This window comes from Giraffa tippelskirchi, chromosome 3 (genome assembly GCF_054371585.1).
Source record: "Giraffa tippelskirchi isolate mGirTip1 chromosome 3, T2T-mGirTip1v1.2.pri, whole genome shotgun sequence".
NCBI lineage: Eukaryota > Metazoa > Chordata > Mammalia > Artiodactyla > Giraffidae > Giraffa > Giraffa tippelskirchi.
This window is the reverse complement of record NC_137277.1, coordinates 10,367,663-10,387,039: the sequence shown is the minus strand read 5'-3', so window position 1 is coordinate 10,387,039 and position 19,377 is coordinate 10,367,663. Positions and strand designations below refer to the sequence as shown.

Genomic DNA, 19,377 nt, shown 5'->3' with positions numbered 1-19,377 from the left:
TATGTGTATTTTACCACAATTTCAACTATGGTAAAACTGTGAGTATTTCCAGTGGTTCCCAAGCTTCCTCATGCCTTTTTTGGCTGGAGTGTTTCTGATAGCACAAGGAGCCCCCAAAGGCAAATGTTGGGGCTTCTCAAGTTGGCAAGTCTTGCTTGTCAGGACCTTCCTTCCTCCATGCTGTGCTAAGTCGCTTTAGTCATGTCCGATTCTTTGCAACCCCATGATGTATAGCCCGCCATGCTCCTCTGTCCATGAGATTCTCCAGGCAAGAATACTTGAATGGGTTGCTATTTCCTTCTCCTGGGGATCTTTCCCAACCCAGGGATCGAACCCAAGTCTCTTATGTCTCCTGCATTTGCAGGCGAGTTCTTTATCACCAGTGCCACCTGGGAAGCCTTCCTCCAAAGCCAGCATCTTTTCCCTGACCCTAAGCCTTTCTGGATTTCAGGTTTCATGCCTCTCTCCTCCCCTGAGCTTTGTGCTCAACACAGGGCTTTGAGGAAATCTTGTATTGTTCTGCGTAAATTCAAACTTACAAAAGATACACTGAGGATGATTAACCAGTATCATAGAATCATTTTTCTCCCCCCTAGATTTGCTGCATAGTTGACTTCTAATAGATTAACTTCAAACGCAATTTACTCCGAGCTGTGTCCACGTGCAGCAACTCAACCTTTCTTTTTGGCTGAGAGTCAGGGGAGGCTGCATGCATCCTTTATTGGAAGCAAATTACACGTGACTGGTATTCCATTTTCAGAATAAAACCAGAGCTGCCTCAACGTGGTGGGAGGTGTAGGTAAAAAGGAGAAGAATGAGGAGAGGGTGACACAGGGCATTGGGTACTTGTAAAATCTGCTCTGGGGAGACAGTCCCAGTACTCGTGCATCCCAGAAGTCCTTGGCAAGGTCTGAGCTCCCCACAAAGGCCTTGGGAGGGAACAGCCTCAGCCCAGGATGACTTCATTGTGGAGACAGAAACTAATTCCTCTCTAAGTGGGAAAAGGCTCTTTAGCTGCATTAAGAGGCTGAGATCTGATGAAAAGGCGAATAGATTCAATCTTCCTTGCATCAGTCACCTGGGACTTCATCAGACTCAAACCGATTAGAAAAATTCACATTGAAAGCATCATATATAATAGACCAAAATTATAGAAAACATTTGGCCTGGAGGGAGGGAGAAATAGCATTTCCACCTAAGCCATAATCTTTCATTATCTCCCCCGCCTCCTTTATGGGGTTTGACAGCCCTGTCTCCTCCCCCAGACTAATCATTAGACTAATTAGGGGCTAATCAATGTTTAATTAAAACCTAGCTATTAATTACAGGAAGTACTGTGGCAACTTGGGAATAACATGTGGCTGCAGGAGGATCAGATTTCCTCAAGCATGGCCAGTGGCCCAAGCAGAAAGTTTTCCTTCTTGCGTTTGTGTTTCCCTCTTTGCACTTTGGCTTGAGGGGATCTGGAGGTCGACAGAGGGAGAAGGGAGGGAGTGGAGACGAGGGTGGATTGCTCTGAGTGTCTTGGCTTCTGGCCTGTTACCCAACTTTCCTGCCCACTCCACGGGAGCTTTCCCCATGGTTCTAGCATCATTCTTCCCATGTCCCAAAGTTAATCTATTTTTCCTCTGAAAATCTTCTATGTGCATCTACTTACTTGCATTTAGACTACATCCAGACCTCTCATCATGAACTGCAAATTCCCAGGTGAATGGTTCTCAACCCTGGCTGCATGTTAACCATCACCAGGAAAGCTTAAAAAATTCGAACAGAAGGCTAAACAAATAGAACAATGAAGAGTAGAGAGCCCAGAAATAGACCCAGCATATATGGGCATGTGATATACGACAGCACTGCTGAGGCGGGGGCGTGAATGATCTTTGCCATAAATGCTGCTGGGCCAATTGGATAACCACCAGGGGAAAAAATAGGAAGCTTGATCCCTACCTCACACCGTACATGAAAATCAATTCCACTTTCTAGAAGATAACATAGAAAAAAAATCTGGAATATCTTCATGATACAAAGAGAGCAAACTATAAAGGAAAAGATTGATGAATTGTGTTATATTAAAATTGACGGCTTCTGTTTATCAAAAACTCCATTAAGAGAGTGAAAAGATGGGGACTTCCCTGGCAATCTAGTGGTTAAGACTCCACCTTCCAATGCAGGGGGCACAAGTTTGATCCCTGGTCACGGAGCTTAAGATCCCACATGCTGCATGCTGCAGCCAATAAATAAATAAAACAAAAAATTTTTTTAGAAGGGAGTGCAAAAGGACAATCACAAAGCTGGAGAGGACACTTGCAAAATACATAACCAAAAAAAAGTTCATAGAAAACTGGGAAAGAGACACTAAGCACTTTACAAAGTGCTTTATTGGTCATCAGGGAAACGCAACCTGAGACGCTGCCATAAACCCATCAGGATGACTAGAATGAATAGATTGGTGACCTCAAGGGTTGATAAAGACCTAGGACAATGGGAATATCGGTACATGTCTCATGAGAGTGAAAACCGAAATAAGCCATTTGAAAAACTGTTCAGCAGAATCTGCTAAAGCAAAACATGTGTCTGCCCAGGTTCCACGAGCACAGTGCGGGGAGTGGGGGCATGCAGGAGGGGCTTGGCAACTCTTGAAGCAGTAAGTGACATGGCGCCAGGAGGACTCTTAAGACAGGACTCCCTGTTCTCAGGGGAGGAGGGGTATGAAGGAGAGAGCCTGGATCCCGGATCCCAGCTCTGCATGAGCAACAGGTTCACCTTTCTGAGCTGTGGTTTCTCCACCTGTACATGCTGCTTACTGCAAGGGCTTGCAGGAAGGACTACATGTGATGAAGCTTATAAAACACCTAGCACATTGCATGGGCAATAGTCGGCGTGTAATCTCTTTTATCACCCTAGGAGTCCACAACCAGAGAGGGGCACATAAATGCAGATGTAGAGGGACGGGAAATAGGCACGGGAAACCCAAGGCTGAGTCGGGTATAATAAGCCAGCGTCTGCATTCAGTGGCTAGCTCTGCACTTTTATTTGGGGATGGAGTCGTGGTTGGTTAGGATCTGAAAGTGGTGTCAGGCTCTCTTGCCCTCACTCCAGGTGGCAGGGACATGACATTCCCTGTTCAGGGAGGCAAGCCAGCTTCAGACACACCTCAGACAAAAGGCAGCCTTTTTCACCTTAGGGTCCTCTGTCAGCCTCCTCGCCCCCCCCCCTTTTTTTTTTTTACCACTGAGCCACCTGGGAGGATCTAGCCCATATTATTTTGGCATAAAAAGGAACAAACCCTGCAACATTCTATAACAGGGATGGACTGGAAAATGTGCAGAGAAAGAAGCCAGACACAAGAGGACGATGTGGTATGATCCCACTTATACAGAATGTCCAGATCGGGCAAATCCATGGAGACAGGGAGCAGATTGGTGGTTTCCAGGGGACTGCGGGGTAGAAAGGGGGATGGAGGGTGACTGTTAAATGGTATGGGGTTTCCTTCTGCGACTGGGATAAAATGTTCTGGGTCTAGATAGAGGTGGTGGTGGAACAACATTATGAATGCACTAAATTCCACTGAATTGTAGACTTGAAAATAGTTAATTTTATGTACGTGAATTTCACCTAAATTAAAAAAAAATTGTTAGTCCAGCTTTTCCCCTGGGCTGCTGGGAGATGTGACAAACACACTGAATTATTGTTGTTAAAAACCCACCCATGGTTGCCTCCTCTGAAATGATAGGCAGCAGGCTGGGTTCATCCACCCCCATCCTGATTGCCCCCATCTGGACCCAGGGCCCTACAGGTGTTGGGAGCAGTTATGTCTACAGACAGATTTATCCTGAGGCCAAAAGCTGAACTGTGACCAATGCAAGGATGCCCATCCCCGCTTCCCTGACCCTTGATGCCTCTCCAGGCACCGGGAGGGTTTCAGCTTGGCCTGTCCGCACCCCCCACCCCCATCGCCATCTCCTTTTGCTTCTAGAACAGGAATACACAGGCCTGTTGAGTGGATACTGTTGCCATGTGCACACACCGGTTTAAAAGGATGTGTTAAGCGGCTGACACAGAGATAAAGGGGGATGGAGTTACAGGAGGGGGAGGGGAGGCCTCAGAGCAGCAGGAACGGGTATCATTCCCCACCCTCGAGGTGGGAGGGTTCCAACCTCACTTGGAGGGGTCACCTAGTACCTGCCTACTCTCACCTGTGTGCGTCCGGGTTCCCCACCTGTGCTGCCCTCACCAACCTCCAGGGGCGTCTGGAACCTGGAGAAGCTGAAGGTTAAGGGGTGCACACAGGTGTTGGAAGTGATCCAGGGGTGCAAGTGTGATGCATCACATGATGAGAGAGGGAGGGAGAGAGGAAGTATGTCTTTGTCCACGTGTAAATCAGGAGACAGATGACAGAGCCACTCCTGACTCCCTTCTAGGTCCTTCTCCATCTCCTGTCTTTTATGAGCACTGGGTCCTTCCCTTCTATAGCAGTGAATTTCCAACTCAAAGGGAAAAAAAGACCCTATGAGTAAATTAAGTCCTTCTCCCATGCTGCCTGTATTGGGGCCACTGAGACCAAAGGGTCTCATTTATTATTTTTACAGATGAGCAAATTGTTTTCACCCTTTGTCTCATCTTCTGAAGCGTGGGCTTATGTGGACTTGAGGGGCTCTGTCCCGAAGATGCCATCTGTGACCCCAGAAGGGATCAGATCCCGCTGACACGTGCCCCTCAGTGTGGCCTTAAAGCATCTACCTGAAGGAGATGAGTCCTCCTTTAAAGAGCCTGGAAGCAGACCCTTGAGGGTGCTCATCTGGCCCCCCACTTTCTTTCCTTAGTGTTCCAAGACTGATTGTTTTAGTGGCCTCAGAGCGTCCCATGGAAGAATGATGTGAGTGTTGCTGTCCAGCCCTGTACTGTGTGGGCTCCTAGAATCCATCCAGGGTTGGTATGTGTGGCTGGGATGTTGAGAACGTGCTAAGAGTACGTGGGGGTGAGGTGGGAAACTTGGAGGCTTGACGACCCTCTTCAGTCTCCCTCTGAGCTCCCGGAACAGGCCACTGAGAACCAGGTCAGAGGAGGTTTCTAATAGCTGTGTACATGCTTCCTCCTCCCCCTCATCTTCTTCTTCCTTTAACCCTCTCCTCCTTCCCCTCTATCTCACAAATTGTCCCTCCCATCCCCTCTCAGCCCCTGCCACCAACAACGCACTGTGTCAGGAGCCTGTTTCCAGATAGATCTGCCCTTGTGCTCTGTGCCACCTTGAGCATGAATACGTGTGTGTGTGTGGTGTGAGGGGACAGGGTGCCTTGGCCCAAATGTGTCTGGACAGGGTGGAGCCCTCTAGGATGGCAAAGGACTTGGGCACAGTCAGCATAAAGAAACCAGGGTCTTCACCAAGGCCAGGAAGTTAACCTCCGTCCAGGGGATGACCTGCTGCCTGCCTGGCATCCTCAGTGCCTGCCACCCCTTGCCCTGCCCGGCTGTGCTTTTCTGAGGAGATCCCTTGTCAAGAGCCCCCGACACTTGGAAGGAGAAAGCGGTTATGGAGTTAGGACTGTGCTCTGATTCCTGCCTTCCCCTCATGTTCCCACTAAGGGCGGCCGCAAGAGGAAAGCATTCTAGAGGGTTTGGATGTGGTGGGAGTGGAGGTCCTGCCCCGTCCTCCTCCTGACTCCCAGGACTCACATCACACATGTCTTCCTGTCTCAACACGTGGTCACCTGTATTTCATGTTGATTACCTGCTCGCATGGACCAAGAAGCAGAGACATGGGGAGGCTGTGAATGGCTCTGAGCCATGAATTTCTGGTCAGATTTAACTCCTTAAGAGTGAAAGGGGAAACTTCCCTGGTGGTCCAGTGGATAAGACATTGAGCTCCCAGGGCAGGGGGCCTGGGTTCGATCCTTGGTCAGGGAACTAGATCCCACATGCCGCAACTAAGACCTAGTATGGCCAAATTAAAAAAAAAAAAAAAAAGAGTGAAAGGAAGGGGGCCAGGCTCCATTGGCCTCCTTGGTTCTTCATCTTGGTGCCCATGATACACAAGGTGGGGCCTCTCCCACGTCTGCCAGGGTCAGGGCTTCGCCTGCAGGGCCACCTCCCACTTCCCCTCTGTGCTGTTTCTTCTCCACACCCCTTGACCTGTTTGCCTTACTTCCTGCATCTTCGTTTGCAGTCCTCCCTTATCTCCCACCCAGACCAGTGCCGAGGCCTCCCCGTTCTCCCCATCCCTGACATTCCCAGCCTACATATCCCATTGCTTTTAGAGTTGTTTACTAGGAACAGAACTGTACAAAAAAGATCTTCACGACCCAGATAATCACGATGGTGTGATCACTCACCTAGAGCCAGACATCCTGGAATGTGAAGTCAAGTGGGCCTTAGAAAGCATCACTACGAACAAAGCTAGTGGAGGTGATGGAATTCCAGTTGAGCTATTTCAAATCCTCAAAGGTGATGCTGTGAAAGTGCTGCACTCATTATGCCAGCAAATTTGGAAAACTCAGCAGTGGCCACAGGACTGGAAAAGGTCAGTTTTCGTTCCAATCCCAAAGAAAGGCAATGCCAAAGAATGCTCAAGCTACCGCACAATTGCACTCATCTCACATACTAGTAAAGTAATGCTCAAAATTCTCCAAGCCAGGCTTCAGCAATACGTGAACCGTGAACTTCCAGATGTTCAAGCTGGTTTTAGAAAAGGCAGAGGAACCAGAGATCAAATTGCCAACATCCGCTGGATCATCGAAAAAGCAAGAGAGTTCCAGAAAAACATCTATTTCTGCTTTATTGACTATGCCAAAGCCTTTGACAGTGTGGATCACAATAAACTGTGGAAAATTCTGAAAGAGATGGGAATACCAGACCCTCTGACCTGTCTCTTGAGAAACCTGTATGCAGGTCAGGAAGCAACAATTAGAGCTGGACATGGAACAACAGACTGGTTCCAAATAGGAAAAGGAGTCCGTCAAGGCTGTATATTGTCACCCTGCTTATTTAACTTATATGCAGAGTACATCATGAGAAACGCTGGGCTGGAAGAAACACAAGCTGGAATCAAGATTGCCGGGAGAAATATCAATAACCTCAGATATGCGGATGACACCACCCTTATGGCAGAAAGTGAAGAAGAACTAAAGAGCCTCTTGATGAAGGTGAAGGAGGAGAATGAAAAAGTTGGCTTAAAGCTCAACGTTCAGAAAACTCAGATCATGGCATCTGGTCCCATCACTTCATGGGAAATAGATGGGGAAACAGTGGAAACAGTGTCAGACTTTGTTTTTTTGGGCTCCAGAATCACTGCTGATGGTGATTGCAGCCATGAAATTAAAAGACGCTTACTCCTTGAAAGGAAGGTTATGGCCAACCTAGATAGCATATTTAAAAGCAGAGACATTACTTTTCCAACAAAAGCCCGTCTAGTCAAGGCTATGGTTTTTCCAGTGGTCATGTATGGATGTGAGAGTTGGACGGTGAAGAAAGCTGAGTGCCAAAGAATTGGTGCTTTTGAACTGTGGTGTTGGAGAAGACTCCTGAGAGTCCCTTGGACTGCAAGGAGATCCAATCAATCCATCCTAAAAGAGATCAATCCTGGGTGTTCATTGGAAGGTCTGATGTTGAAGCTGAAACTCCAATACTTTGGCCACCTCATGCGAAGAGTTGACTCATTGGAAAAGACCCTAATGCTGGGTAGGATTGGGGGCGGGAGGAGAAGGGAACGACAGAGGATGAGATGGTTGGATGGTACCACCGACTCGATGGACATGGATTTGGGTAGACTCCGGGAGTTGGTGATGGACAGAGAGGCCTGGCGTGCTGCAATTCATGGGGTCGCAAAGAGTCGGACACGACTGAGCGACTGAACTGAACTGAACTAGGAACAGAGCTATTTCCATGGCATGGAACATTCTGCTCAAGAACATTCAACAGCTCCCCATTACCTACAGAAGGAAACATGTCCCAGGGGAGCCAGTCTTCTTAGCAGGGCATTGAAACTCCTTCAGTTTGACTCTGACTTCACTTTATAGGCCTGCCTAGCCTCATTGCCCCTCGACTCCTCACCCCCACATACTCCTGCCCGGAGTTAAACAAGATGGCCTGTGGCAGTTCTCATCTGTGTTCACTCAGCCTGGGCACTGTGTTGGAAAGGTCTGTGTATGAGAGAAGAGTCCCAGTAATTTTCCAGCCCACATTAACTTCTTTTTTCTCTGAACTCAGAGTATTCATGGTCTGGGTCACTCTGTGTAGAAATTCATTTATTCAACAAACATACTTTCCATTGACATGATTCTTTAGCACAGCTTCACGAATTCTTCAAGCTCTTTGAGGGGAAACTTTTCTAGGAAACATCCCTCAACATGCTCCTAATCACCTGGTATTTTCAACCCATCTTTGTATGGTGTCACAATCATGTCAGTGTATCATTTTCAAAATTCCATCATATAGAACTTATGGTTTTCTTGTCTGTTGGTCCTTTTATTCTTTCATCTACTGTGTGTTTATTGAGTTCCTGTTTTGTGACAGGCGCTGAGGGTGTGATGGACACAAGGCAGGCCTATGCTGTTGTTATCAGGTGAGGCAACACTGGAGCCCCCAGCACATGAGGAGCACTATTGTGATGAGGGTGAAAAAGGTGCAGGGGTGCTAGGAATGCAGGTGATGGGAGCTGATGTGGTCTTAGGGCCTGTCAGAGGCCCCCCTCTCTGGAGAGGGGACGTTTCAGCTGACATCTGAAGGATGAGGATGTATTGGACACAGAATGGGGGGTATCTGGAGGGACTGAGAGGCAGGCAGACATGTGAAAGGCAGAAAAAATGTCCCAGGTGACCCAGAGTGGCCTGAAATCAAGCCAGAATATCCAGGCAGAAAAGGCCATAGACCAAGTCGAAGGGTTTGTCTTGTAACCAGGGGTGATGGGAGCCATGAAAGCACTCTGAGCTGGAGAGTGACACAATCAGACCTGCCTTTTGCAAAGAACAGCCTCTGCTTGCTATGTGGAGACACTGTTGGAAGAGGGCAGAGGGACTGAGTGAACCGTAACAGGGGTCTTCAAGCTAGGGCTATGGGCCAAACCCGGCCCACAGCCTGTTTGTGTCTATAAAGCTTTATTGGAACACAGCTGTATCCAGTAGTTTATATATTGTTGCTCTCAAGAGGTGGAATAGTTGCCACAGGGGCCATATAGCCCTTGGTGCCTGATACATATATATACATATATATATTTTTTTCCTTGACTTTTATTTTTTTGGTGGTTTTTTGTCTTCTTCTTATTTTTTTATATTTATTATTTATTTTGGCTGTGCAGGGTCTTATTTGCAGCATGTAGGAACTTCGATCTTCATTGCAGCATGAAGGATCTTTAGTTGTACCATGCAAACTTAGTTGAGGCATGTGGGATCTAGTTCCCTAACCAGGGCTTGAACCCAGGCCCCCTGCATTGGTAGCATGGAGTCTTAGCCACTGGACCACCAAAGAAATCCTGATGCCTGAGATATTTATGCCGACCTTTTACAGGAAAAGTTTGCTGACAGTTCTGTTAGAGCGCTGCCTTAATTTAGGTTGTTCTGGAAGCAGAGCTGACATGAGGATGTGAGCACAGGTATTCTAGTGGTGAGTGGGTGGAGGTCAAAGATTTAGAAAGTGGGGCCGACAGGATGCGGGGCTGGATGGGGTCAGGTAAGTGAGAGAGTGGAAGTGACGATGTAGATGGAGATTCCACTTCAAAGGCAGACCTCCAGTTCATATCTGGGCAGGTCTTGAGCAACCTGACTGTTTCAGAACCTTCACTTTGTTTCTCTACGAGACGACCTCTAGTCTCTGCAGCTGAATAATACGCCACGAATCTTCCTCACCATGATTCACTAATGAAACTGAAAAGGCTTTTCACCTTTCCCCCAAACGTGACGCACAATTCCTGCAAGTGCCTCTCTGAGCGAAGTATGGGTACCACCATCCTGTCTCTCCCCCGTCAGCAAAGCGGCTGTCTGCCTAACTCCTAATTATGCCCTTCAAGGTTGCATTAAATCATTGCGCCGGGACACTGCATTGTGGGTAATCAGCTGCTGTTTTAATATGTTTAGCTGCTCTGCATTTCCACAGGCAGAGACTGTCTGAAGTGAAAATTGTGCCCCTGTCTGTCAGGATCTCTGCTGGAAATCACAGAGCAGAGGATAAGTCTGGTGTGGCAGGTTGGATCGTGTTTCACCCCCACAGAATAAACCCTGCCGAAGGCATGGGCTGGAACTTCCCCTTCTCACCCTCAGACACATCTCAGAGACTTATGGTCATCCTGGCTGGAGGAAATCCAGCTGGAATCTGTTCTTTGAATTCCCAGTGACCCTTCACTTCTTTTTAAAAAACAGCTTCACCGAGATGTAATTCCCGTGCACACAATTCACCCATGGACAGCGTTTTTGGTATCTTCACAGAGTTATGCAACAATCACCACAGTCAATTTTAGAACATTTTCATCATCTCTGAAATTGATAATGATAACTATTATCTCCCAAGCCCCCCCACCCTGACCATTCCCCTGGAAACCACTAATCTCTACTTTCTGCCTCTATAGATTTCCCTATTCTGGACATTTCATATAAATGCGATCATACAATATATGGCCTTTTGTGTCAGACTTCTGTTACTTCGCATGTTTCCAGTTCTCATCCTCGCTGTGGTGTGTGTCACAGCTTATTCCTTTTTTATGGCTGAATGGTGCTTCTGGGACATTTACTTCCTGAGGCCCATCAGTCATTCCACCCTGGGGGCTTTGTCTTGTAGTCCTCATAGCACCCCACGCCAGCAGGTTCCTGACCTTCACTTGATGGCTGGGGAAGCTGAGACTCAGAGTAAGTGCCTAACTCAAGGTTACAGGGTTGCCTTGAGGGAGCAGGGTGGCGGGGGGGCGGTGGCGGTGTCTAATCCTGGTGTTCAGAGCATCTTTACAAATCTCCTGTAATTTTCCTAGAATCCAGAGCAGATTAGAGTGAATTAGGAGAGAGGGCCTCTGAATCTGATAGGGCCCGTGATGGGCTGAATAATGGCCCCCAAAGATACCCAGGTTCCAATCTCTGGAACCAGTGAATGTGACCTTATTTGGAGAAAGGGTCACTGCAGATGGGATTAAGGATCTAGAGGTGGGCGATTATCCTGGATTATCTGGGTGGGCCCTGAGCAGTCACATGTATCGGTTTAAGAGGAAGGCAGAGGGAAATCTGACACTTCGACACACACACAGAGACACCCACGTGAAGATAGAGCCGAGAGAGACGTGAAGATGCTGGCCTTAAAGACTGAGTGATGCAGGCCACACATCAAGGATGGCCAGCAGCCCCTGGGGGCTGAAACAGGCAGAGAAAGGCTTTTGTTCTGGAGTGTAGTCCTGCTCACAGCTTGATTTCAGACTAGTGATGCTGATTTTGGGTTTCTAGCCTCCAGAATTGGAAAAGAATCAATTTCTGTAGTTCGAAGCCCTTTGTATGGCATCTGTTAGGGCATCCTCAAGACACTAACACAAGGCCTCATACCTGATTCCCAGACCCTTTGTGCCTGAGACAGCTTTCTGCATGTTCCTAGCCCTAGCACGGTGGTACAGCTGGCTGTGTGGTGTTCTGTATACGTTGAAAGCTGGGAATAGCATCTAATACCTCTTATCTAAGAACTTTGCATAAATGAACCCAATCCCCACAACAGCTCTGTGAGATAAGCTCCTCTTGTTATTCCCATTCTACAGATGAGAAAATGAGGCTCAGAGTGGCAGGTTCACCAGTGAGGGGCAGAACCAGGCGGTCCTGTTGCCCAGTGGGTTTCTACTGCTCCGTGCTGCCTCCTTAAACTACACTGCTTAAAGAAGCATGTAAGAGCACAGGCTTGGAAGGCATTCATTCATCCAACAAATACATATAAAAATATATATGAGCCCTGGAGAATCAGCTGTTAAGAAAATTTTTGCCCTCCCGTGTGCTAGTGAGACAATCGCCGAAAGTATAATGTGTAACCCTGGAGAAACACTGGATGTGCCAGGGCTCTTTCTGGGGTGCAGGGGTTGCATATATGTGTGCAAGCATGCTGTATTACACAGGGGATTGGGGAAGGGAGCTGAGCAGGTGGGAGTCCAGTGGAGGCCTGCAGGGACCAGGTGTGCTGGAGAAGCCCATGACTGGCTCAGCAGAAGGGGTGGAGTAGGACCAGAGGAGACTGGAGCAGGTGGAGGGGGCTGACTGGGCAGAGCTGTGCCAGCCACTGGGCAGAGGCCCTGAGGAGCACTGGGCCGACGGAACACTTGAATTGTCCCACCTTCTTTGTGTGGCTGTGGGTCAGAGCCTCCACCTCAGTAATGTCGCAAAGTTTAAATGCAGGCACAATTGTGCCTGGCACCTGGTCAATGTGTCTCCAGAACTGATATAACAAGATGTCACCCACTGCCTGTCAGTGTTCTATGACTCTTGGTCATCTCGTGGGGGGAGGCCCCCTCAGAATTAGGATGCCCCATTTCAGGCACCTTCATTGTACCTTTAGCACACATAGTCTCACTTTTCATTGGAAACTACTTATTTTTGGAATTTTCATTTTTCCCTCAGTTCTAGGGGGTTCCTTGTTCTGGAAGGTAACATAATATCCATCCACATTTCATTCTCTAAAGCTCTAGAACTCCCCCAGAACTAGGTGGGTTTTGGTGCTTAGGCTTGTTGGGATTTTAGAAAGATAATAGGATACATAGACTATGTCATGAAAGAGGTTCTGGGGTCTGGGGCTGCACTGCCTCATGGGAGGTCACCAAGAGGAGATGACAGCTGGGTGACCCGAGCTGGACCCAGGCCAGAGAGGCTCCTTGCCCTCGCCCCCCTCACTTCCACTCTGTCCACTGTGCCAACTGCCACCTGCCGGTGCCGCTTTCAAAGGCGCAGCCGGGAGAAAGAGGGGTGTGCTGAGACGGCCAAGGGGGCCATGTGCCTGGCCCCCTAAGACCTCGCAGTAAACTTTCAGGATTTAGAGGCACAGCTGCTAGAGGAGAGTCTTGATCATCCATAACTGCTCACTTATAAGTAAAATGATGGCTTCCCTGGTGGCTCAGCTGGAAAGAATCTGCCTTCGATGCAGGAGACTTGGGTTCGATCCCTGGGTTGGGAAGATCCCCTGGAGAAGGGAACGGCTACCCACTGCAGTATTCTGGCCTGCAGAATCCCATAGGCTGTATAGTCCACGGGGTCGCAGAGTCGGACATGACTGAGTGACGTTTCATTTTTCACTCAACCAGCCTCGAGACGCCGTTCCTGTGGAGGCCCCGCTGCCCCGCCCATGTGGCTGCCTCGCGCTCCTCCTCTGTCCCCGCGGGCGGTTCAGGCCTCACCCGGAAGCTCTGCGGGTGCGAAACCACGCGGCTCCAGTCAGCGCGGTAAGTAATGGCCGCCAGTCACTTCCGGTCACTTTGCATGTTGGCGCCGAAATTAGAAAAGAAAACGTGAGGTTTTCAGAGTTAATTGGAATTTTGAATTTAGGATAAGGGATGTGGACACGTGGGCCCAGCCCACACTGACAGGACTTTCTAGGTGCCAGTCACTACGCCTTTTCTCCGTGGCTTCATCAGGTCCTGTCAGTCACCCCCGGAGGCGTCCAGGGAGCTGCCCAGGGAAGGGGGCGTGGGGCCCCAAGGCTGCCTGGCTGGCGGGCTGCCCCGCAGGCATCAGGCCCTCTTCCGCTTCGTTCTGGTCGAGGTAGGGACTCAGGCCGCAGCCGAGGGCCGGAGGCCGCAGAGCCTGCCGCAAAGCCAAGCACCCAGACGCACCTGCGGCCGTGGGCATTACCGTCGTGGAACTCGTTTCTGGATTCCATCCGAATTCTGAAGTTCACTCTTTTTTTAAATCGTCCGTGGAGTCAGGTCTTAGTCCTGAGAGGAGAGGCCTGCTTTGTGCAGACAGACAACAGACATGTGAATAACGTGGCTTCAGGGAGAAGGGAGGGAGGGGCACCGGCATCCTTGTGGTGACTTTACATGGGCTCTGAAGGCCACCTCCCAAAGAGGCGTCCCCAGGTGTTTTAAATAGGTAGCATCAAAAAAAAAAAAAAAAAATGTGGCCCTCTCCAAGGTGATAGAAATGTTCCAAAAGACAAAATTCTACTACATGCGAAAGTCCAGTTATTTTTACTTGAAAACCAGCTCCTTTTGTGATCATCAGAGCTCACATGATAGGACAGACTCCATTACACCGAGGGCCTTGTGCCTGCAGCTGGATGCCATGCCCACATTTATTTGAACTCCATGACCTAAGTACCTCTCAAAGGCCCCATCGCCTAATACTCTCCCCTAATACTATCACATTGGGAGTTAGGATTTCCACAGATGAATTTACGTGAGGGGCACAAACATTCAGCCCGTAATAGCTCTCTGTTTCCAAACATTACCTATACACTGAAATTTCCTTACTCATCAGTTTTAGACTTCATTATTGATCTTTCTTGGATGGTATAATAGATCAAATTTTAACTTACTTACATTTCTTCTTCCCTCTCCTCTGCCCAAATAACCTCTCACTTTTTGGTTATATTTACATACAAGTTTTTCTTATCACAACTATCAAAACCACAACAGTTTTCTTTCTTTTTTTGGTACAACTTTTCATTTATCCTGTAGTTAATAATTGCTTAGGCTTTCACTGGCCCACCAGCATGCCTTCCCATGCAACCTTCCATGAGGTCAGTCCTGTCAGATAGTTGATCAGCCCTCTGAAGTTGCCCTGAAGCCTTCTGACACCTGCCCCAGCCGGTATGGGCTGCTCCAGGCTGCTGCATGGCCCTTGTTCAGGACTTTCCTTTGCTCACTCCTGTGATAGAGCCCATGCTTCTTAGATCTTGCAGCTTCATCCTTTTGTTTCCTACCTACTCTTGGTGGAGCTCATTCTCTTACAACATCTGAGATGTCTTATTCTGTTGTCATGTTCAGTTTGAATGTAGACTCCTGGTTTTGAAATTATTTTTTACCTAGAATTTTGAAGGCATTTTGCTGCTGAATTCTGGTTTCCATGCTGCTGTTGAGTAGTCTGATGCCATTCAAATTTTTGATCCTGTTTTATGACCTGGTTTTCTTCTCTCTGGAAGCTTTTATCCTTGGTGTTCTAAAATGTCATAAAGATGTGCCTTTGTTCTTTTATTGTTTGGATACTTTGTATGCTCTTCAATCTGAAGGCTCATGCCTTTCAGTTCTGGGAAGATTTCTGGTATTATTTCTTTGATAATTTTATTCTCTTGATTTTCTCTGAGCTTTGTTTCTGAAATTCTTATTTGTCAGATGTTGGACCTCCTGGCTTCATCATCTAGCTCTTTAATTAAAAAAAAAAAATCTCCTATTGTACATTTCTTTGCCTTTTTATTCTACTTTCTGGAAACTTTAACTTAATTTTCCAAGGCTTCTATTGACTTTAATTTATACTATTATATTTTTTACTTCGAGGCATTCTTGTTCTTTAATTGTTTCTTCTTGTTTCATGGACTGTAATAGCTTTTCTCATCTCTGTGAAGATATTAATGGTAAATTCTTTGAAGTTTTCTTCTCTTTGTGAAGTAAGTACTTGTACTAGTTATCTAGTGCTGTGTAACAAATTACCCCAAACACAGTGGCATAAAAGGACAAACATTTCTCATCTCACAGTTTCTGTGAGCCAGGTATCTGGTAGGGCCTAGCTGGCTCAGGTCTGGCTCAGGGTGAGTTTGCAGCTAATGTGTCATCCAGGACTGAAGTCATTTAAGGCTTCAGTGGAGATGAAGGATCTGCTTTTAAGCTCAGTCACTTGGTTGATGGCCAGAGCTCTAAATTCCTCAGCACACGGGCCTCTCCATATGGCTGCTGGACATAGCAGTTGGCTTCTTCCAAAGTTAGTGAGAGGGAGAGAGAGAACCAAGATGGAAGCTGTGGTGCTTTTTATAACCTAATCTCAGAAGTAACCACCATCTCTTCTGTCATGATACAATGTGGGAGGGAGGACACAAGGATGAGTGTAACAGGAGACTGCCATCTAGGAGGCAGCTGACTACCCCAGCACTTATTCTGAATTCCCCCTTATTTCTTACTTTGGTCTCTGTTGTCCATGATGGAGGCTTTTCTTGAATATTTGGTGATCTCTCTCGCTGACTTCTCATATTTTCAGCACACAAGCTGATTGGAGGCTGTGTGTTTATGCCTATGTGGGGAGCTTGTAGGCTGTCTCTGTTAGATTCCTCCAGAAGTCAATCTTGTTATGAAGAGTTGAAGGTAAGCCATTTATTTGGAAGGTGAAGAAAACCCCACTAGGGGAGTGGGGTTTTAGAACATGGGAAGGAAGGAGGCCAAGAGAGGGTATGATATTAAGTCATGCATTGAAGCATGTGTTTGGAACTCGATCCTGCCGAGAACTCTGAGAAATGGTGCAAAACGCATACCTCAGAAGGATCCTACCTGGATGATGTTGATGGAGCTTGGCTACTGGTGCCCTGACTTCACTGAGTCATTGCTGAGGCCTGTGGGGGAGAGGGAGGGTAAGCATCAGGACCTGTCCACCTGCTGCAAGAGGGCAGAGCAGTCGTCTGAGGTTTTAGGGAAACTGTTGGGCACACGATGCAGATACCACTGTTGGAGTCTAAAGCACCTGAACATGGCTAAGGTCTGAGGGCCTGGTGGGCAGAGACATTGACCATAGGCTTTGCTGTAGAGCATGGTTCCCACCCTTTTTGGCACAGTTTTCCCACAGACTCGGAGAGGGGATAGTTTCAGGATGATTCAAGTGCATTATGTTTATTGTGCATTTATTTCTATTATTATTACATCAACTCCACCTAAGATCATCAGGCATTAGATCCTGGAGGTTTGGGACCCCTGCTAAGGGATGATTATATTTGTAAGTCTTTTCTCTGGGACAGCTTTTATTCTCTCCAGAGAGGGATCCTCTGATCGCTTCCTTTGGGTGGGGTTGGGGTATGGGGATAGGTCTGGCTTCTGGTGCTCTGGGGCTGGTAGCAGAGGCCAGCTGGGTGGGGCTGTCATCCTCAGTGTGGAGACTTCTATTCGATATGCCTCTGTTCAGCACTGTGCTTGATCTCATCTTCTTTGAGCTGGCACCCCCAAGCCTGGGGTCTCTCTGATTCACTCCCTATAAGAATGAGCCTCAGGTCTCTGTGGGCTGGGAGAGGGTGTCTTGTTATATGGAGGTGGGTAGCTTCCACATTTCACCTTGGCTTTCAAAATATCCAGTTTCCGTGATTTTGGGGAGGTCTTTGGGGGCACATCAGCTGGGTGCTGTTTCTTGGCTCCAGCCTGCAGTTCTCTAGCTCTGCCTTCTCCATCCCAGGGTCCCCCAGCCTTTCTCTCTCAGCCTCTTGACTTCATCATGATTGGGGATTCCACATCTCTCATTCATTGTGAGGTTATCTTGCCCCCTCCCTCATCTTGCTAGTCCAGTCCTGGGAGGCCCCCACCTGGGAAGTCTCTGGATGAGTGGAACTGGGAAAGAGTTGGGGCCAAGGCAGGGCAGCCCAAGCTATTGGTGAGCAGGGTGGAAGATTGAGGAGGAGACTGAGGTCAGGGTAGACAAACCTTAAGGTCACCAGGCTCTGGTCTGTGCCAGCGTCTGGAGGCCCAGTTCAGTTGGGGGAGGCAGGGCTGGTGGGCTGGGGTGGGCTGGTTGTCTGTGCCTGTTTGCTGCCCCCATGGGTTGTCTGCATGATCCAGATCTCCCGAGGTTGAGGAGGTCGCTAGGGGCTGACTCTGGACCAGACCTGCTCTCATCTGATAGTGCCAGCAGGGGAGGTAGCTATGTTTAGAAGTAATTACTCTATCTGTGCAGAAGTATTGGAACATCCTCCCTGGCAGTGGCAGGAATTAGCTCGAGGCATCACTGCTGGAGCAGGAGCAACTTCTTTGCTGGACTGCCCTGCTTTCCTTCCTGGGAGATGAGGGACTATGCTGAAGCAGGGAGAGGGACAGGTCCTGGAAGTGGTGGGAGAGAGAAACCTGCCCACGCTCAGAGAACTGGGTTATTCCTGTGAGCCATTGCTATGGATATGTTAAACCATCTGCAGCAGACAGCCTGGGAGGGATGCTGATGGCGGTCATTTACTTAACAATTGCTTATTAAAGGTGTCTGATTGCTGAACACAGTTCTAGGTGCTGGGATAGGCTTAGTTGTGAACCAAGTCCTTGTCATTCTAGTGGACAGGGACAGGCAACGCGTGCGCGAGCGTGCACACACACACACACAGACACACACACACATAAAAGCAGGTGGAGGTAAAGTTGAGAGGTGCTGCTGCTCCACATTAGGCAGGCCCCTCTGCTAAGGCAACACTGTGCAAAGACCTGACTGTGCTCTTCTGGGGAAGAGTGTTCCAGGAAGCTGGATCAGCAAGTGCAAGGGCCCTGTGGTGGGAGGGTGGTTGGCAGGATGGAGGGACAGTGAGGGGGCATGTACTCCTTGTTAACCCCTGAAAGGTGAATGCCCATCTGCTTTGAATGCTGGTGTGCCTGCTTCAGATTCATTTGTTGGAACCTTAAGCCCAATGTGATAGCATTTGGAGGTGGGGCCTTTGGAAGGTGATTAAGTCATAAGTGTGGAAACTGGATCATTGCCTTTGTAAGAGACCCAGAGAGCTCCCTACACAGTGAGAGGATGGTTGTCTATGAACCAGGAAGCAGAACTTCACCCAAAACTGAATCTAAAACTGAATCTACCAGCGCCTTGCTCCTATAAATGTGAGAGAGATTCCTGTTGTTTATAAGGCCCCCAGGCTATGGTGTTCTGCTAGAGCAGCCCTAACAGACTGACACACTACTATTACCAAATAATTTCATGCTTCACGTCAGAGATGAAGACGGAAGGGGTCCACACTGCTCTTCGGACCACTGCCTCCAGAGAATGAGTAGGGGTCCCTGTGCTTGGACGATAGAGGATGCTTTGGGCTGGCCAGGTCTCCCTGGGGGTCTGGAGGGCAGACTGTGGATGCTTGGCCTGGAGGTGGCTGCATTTCAGAAAGAGGCAACCGGTCTTTTGCTGGAGAGTAAGAAGGTGAGGCGGAGAAGGCAATGGCACCCCACTCCAGTACTCTTGCCTGGAAAATCCCATGGATGGAGGAGCCTCGTGGGCTATAGTCCATGGGGTCGCTAAGAGTCGGACACGACTGAGCAACTTCACTTTCACTTTTCCCTTTCATGCACTGGAGAAGGAAATGGCAACCCACTCCAGTATTCTTGCCTGGAGAATCCCAGGGACGGCGGAGCCTGGTGGGCTGCCGTCTATGGGGTCGCACAAAGTCGGACACGACTGAAGCGACTTAGCAGCAGCAGCAGCAAGAAGGTGAGGACAATGAGTACATGCAGCGTTGTCATGTGATGGACTTGCATTCTCTGCAGCGTCAAGAGCAGAGGAGGGGGCT

The 19,377-nt window shown here is 48.4% G+C and overlaps 1 protein-coding gene across 2 annotated transcripts in view; it reads left to right on the top strand.

The window, feature by feature from the left end:
- LOC145540694 (uncharacterized) overlaps nucleotides 1-19,377 on the top strand; it is a 440,299-nt gene that overhangs the window by 86,045 nt on the left and 334,877 nt on the right. Inside the window, exons 1-4 of one of the 2 annotated variants that reach the window (XM_081575732.1) lie at nucleotides 4,029-4,120; nucleotides 4,824-4,876; nucleotides 8,509-8,557; nucleotides 13,238-13,375. In XM_081575732.1, the coding sequence (XP_081431858.1) occupies nucleotides 8,523-8,557; nucleotides 13,238-13,375 (173 nt within the window). In that variant the 5' untranslated portion in view covers nucleotides 4,029-4,120; nucleotides 4,824-4,876; nucleotides 8,509-8,522. Of the gene's footprint in view, nucleotides 1-4,028; nucleotides 4,121-4,823; nucleotides 4,877-8,508; nucleotides 8,558-13,237; nucleotides 13,376-19,377 lie in introns of those variants that run through there. The other variant, XM_081575733.1, reaches the window with a different exon arrangement.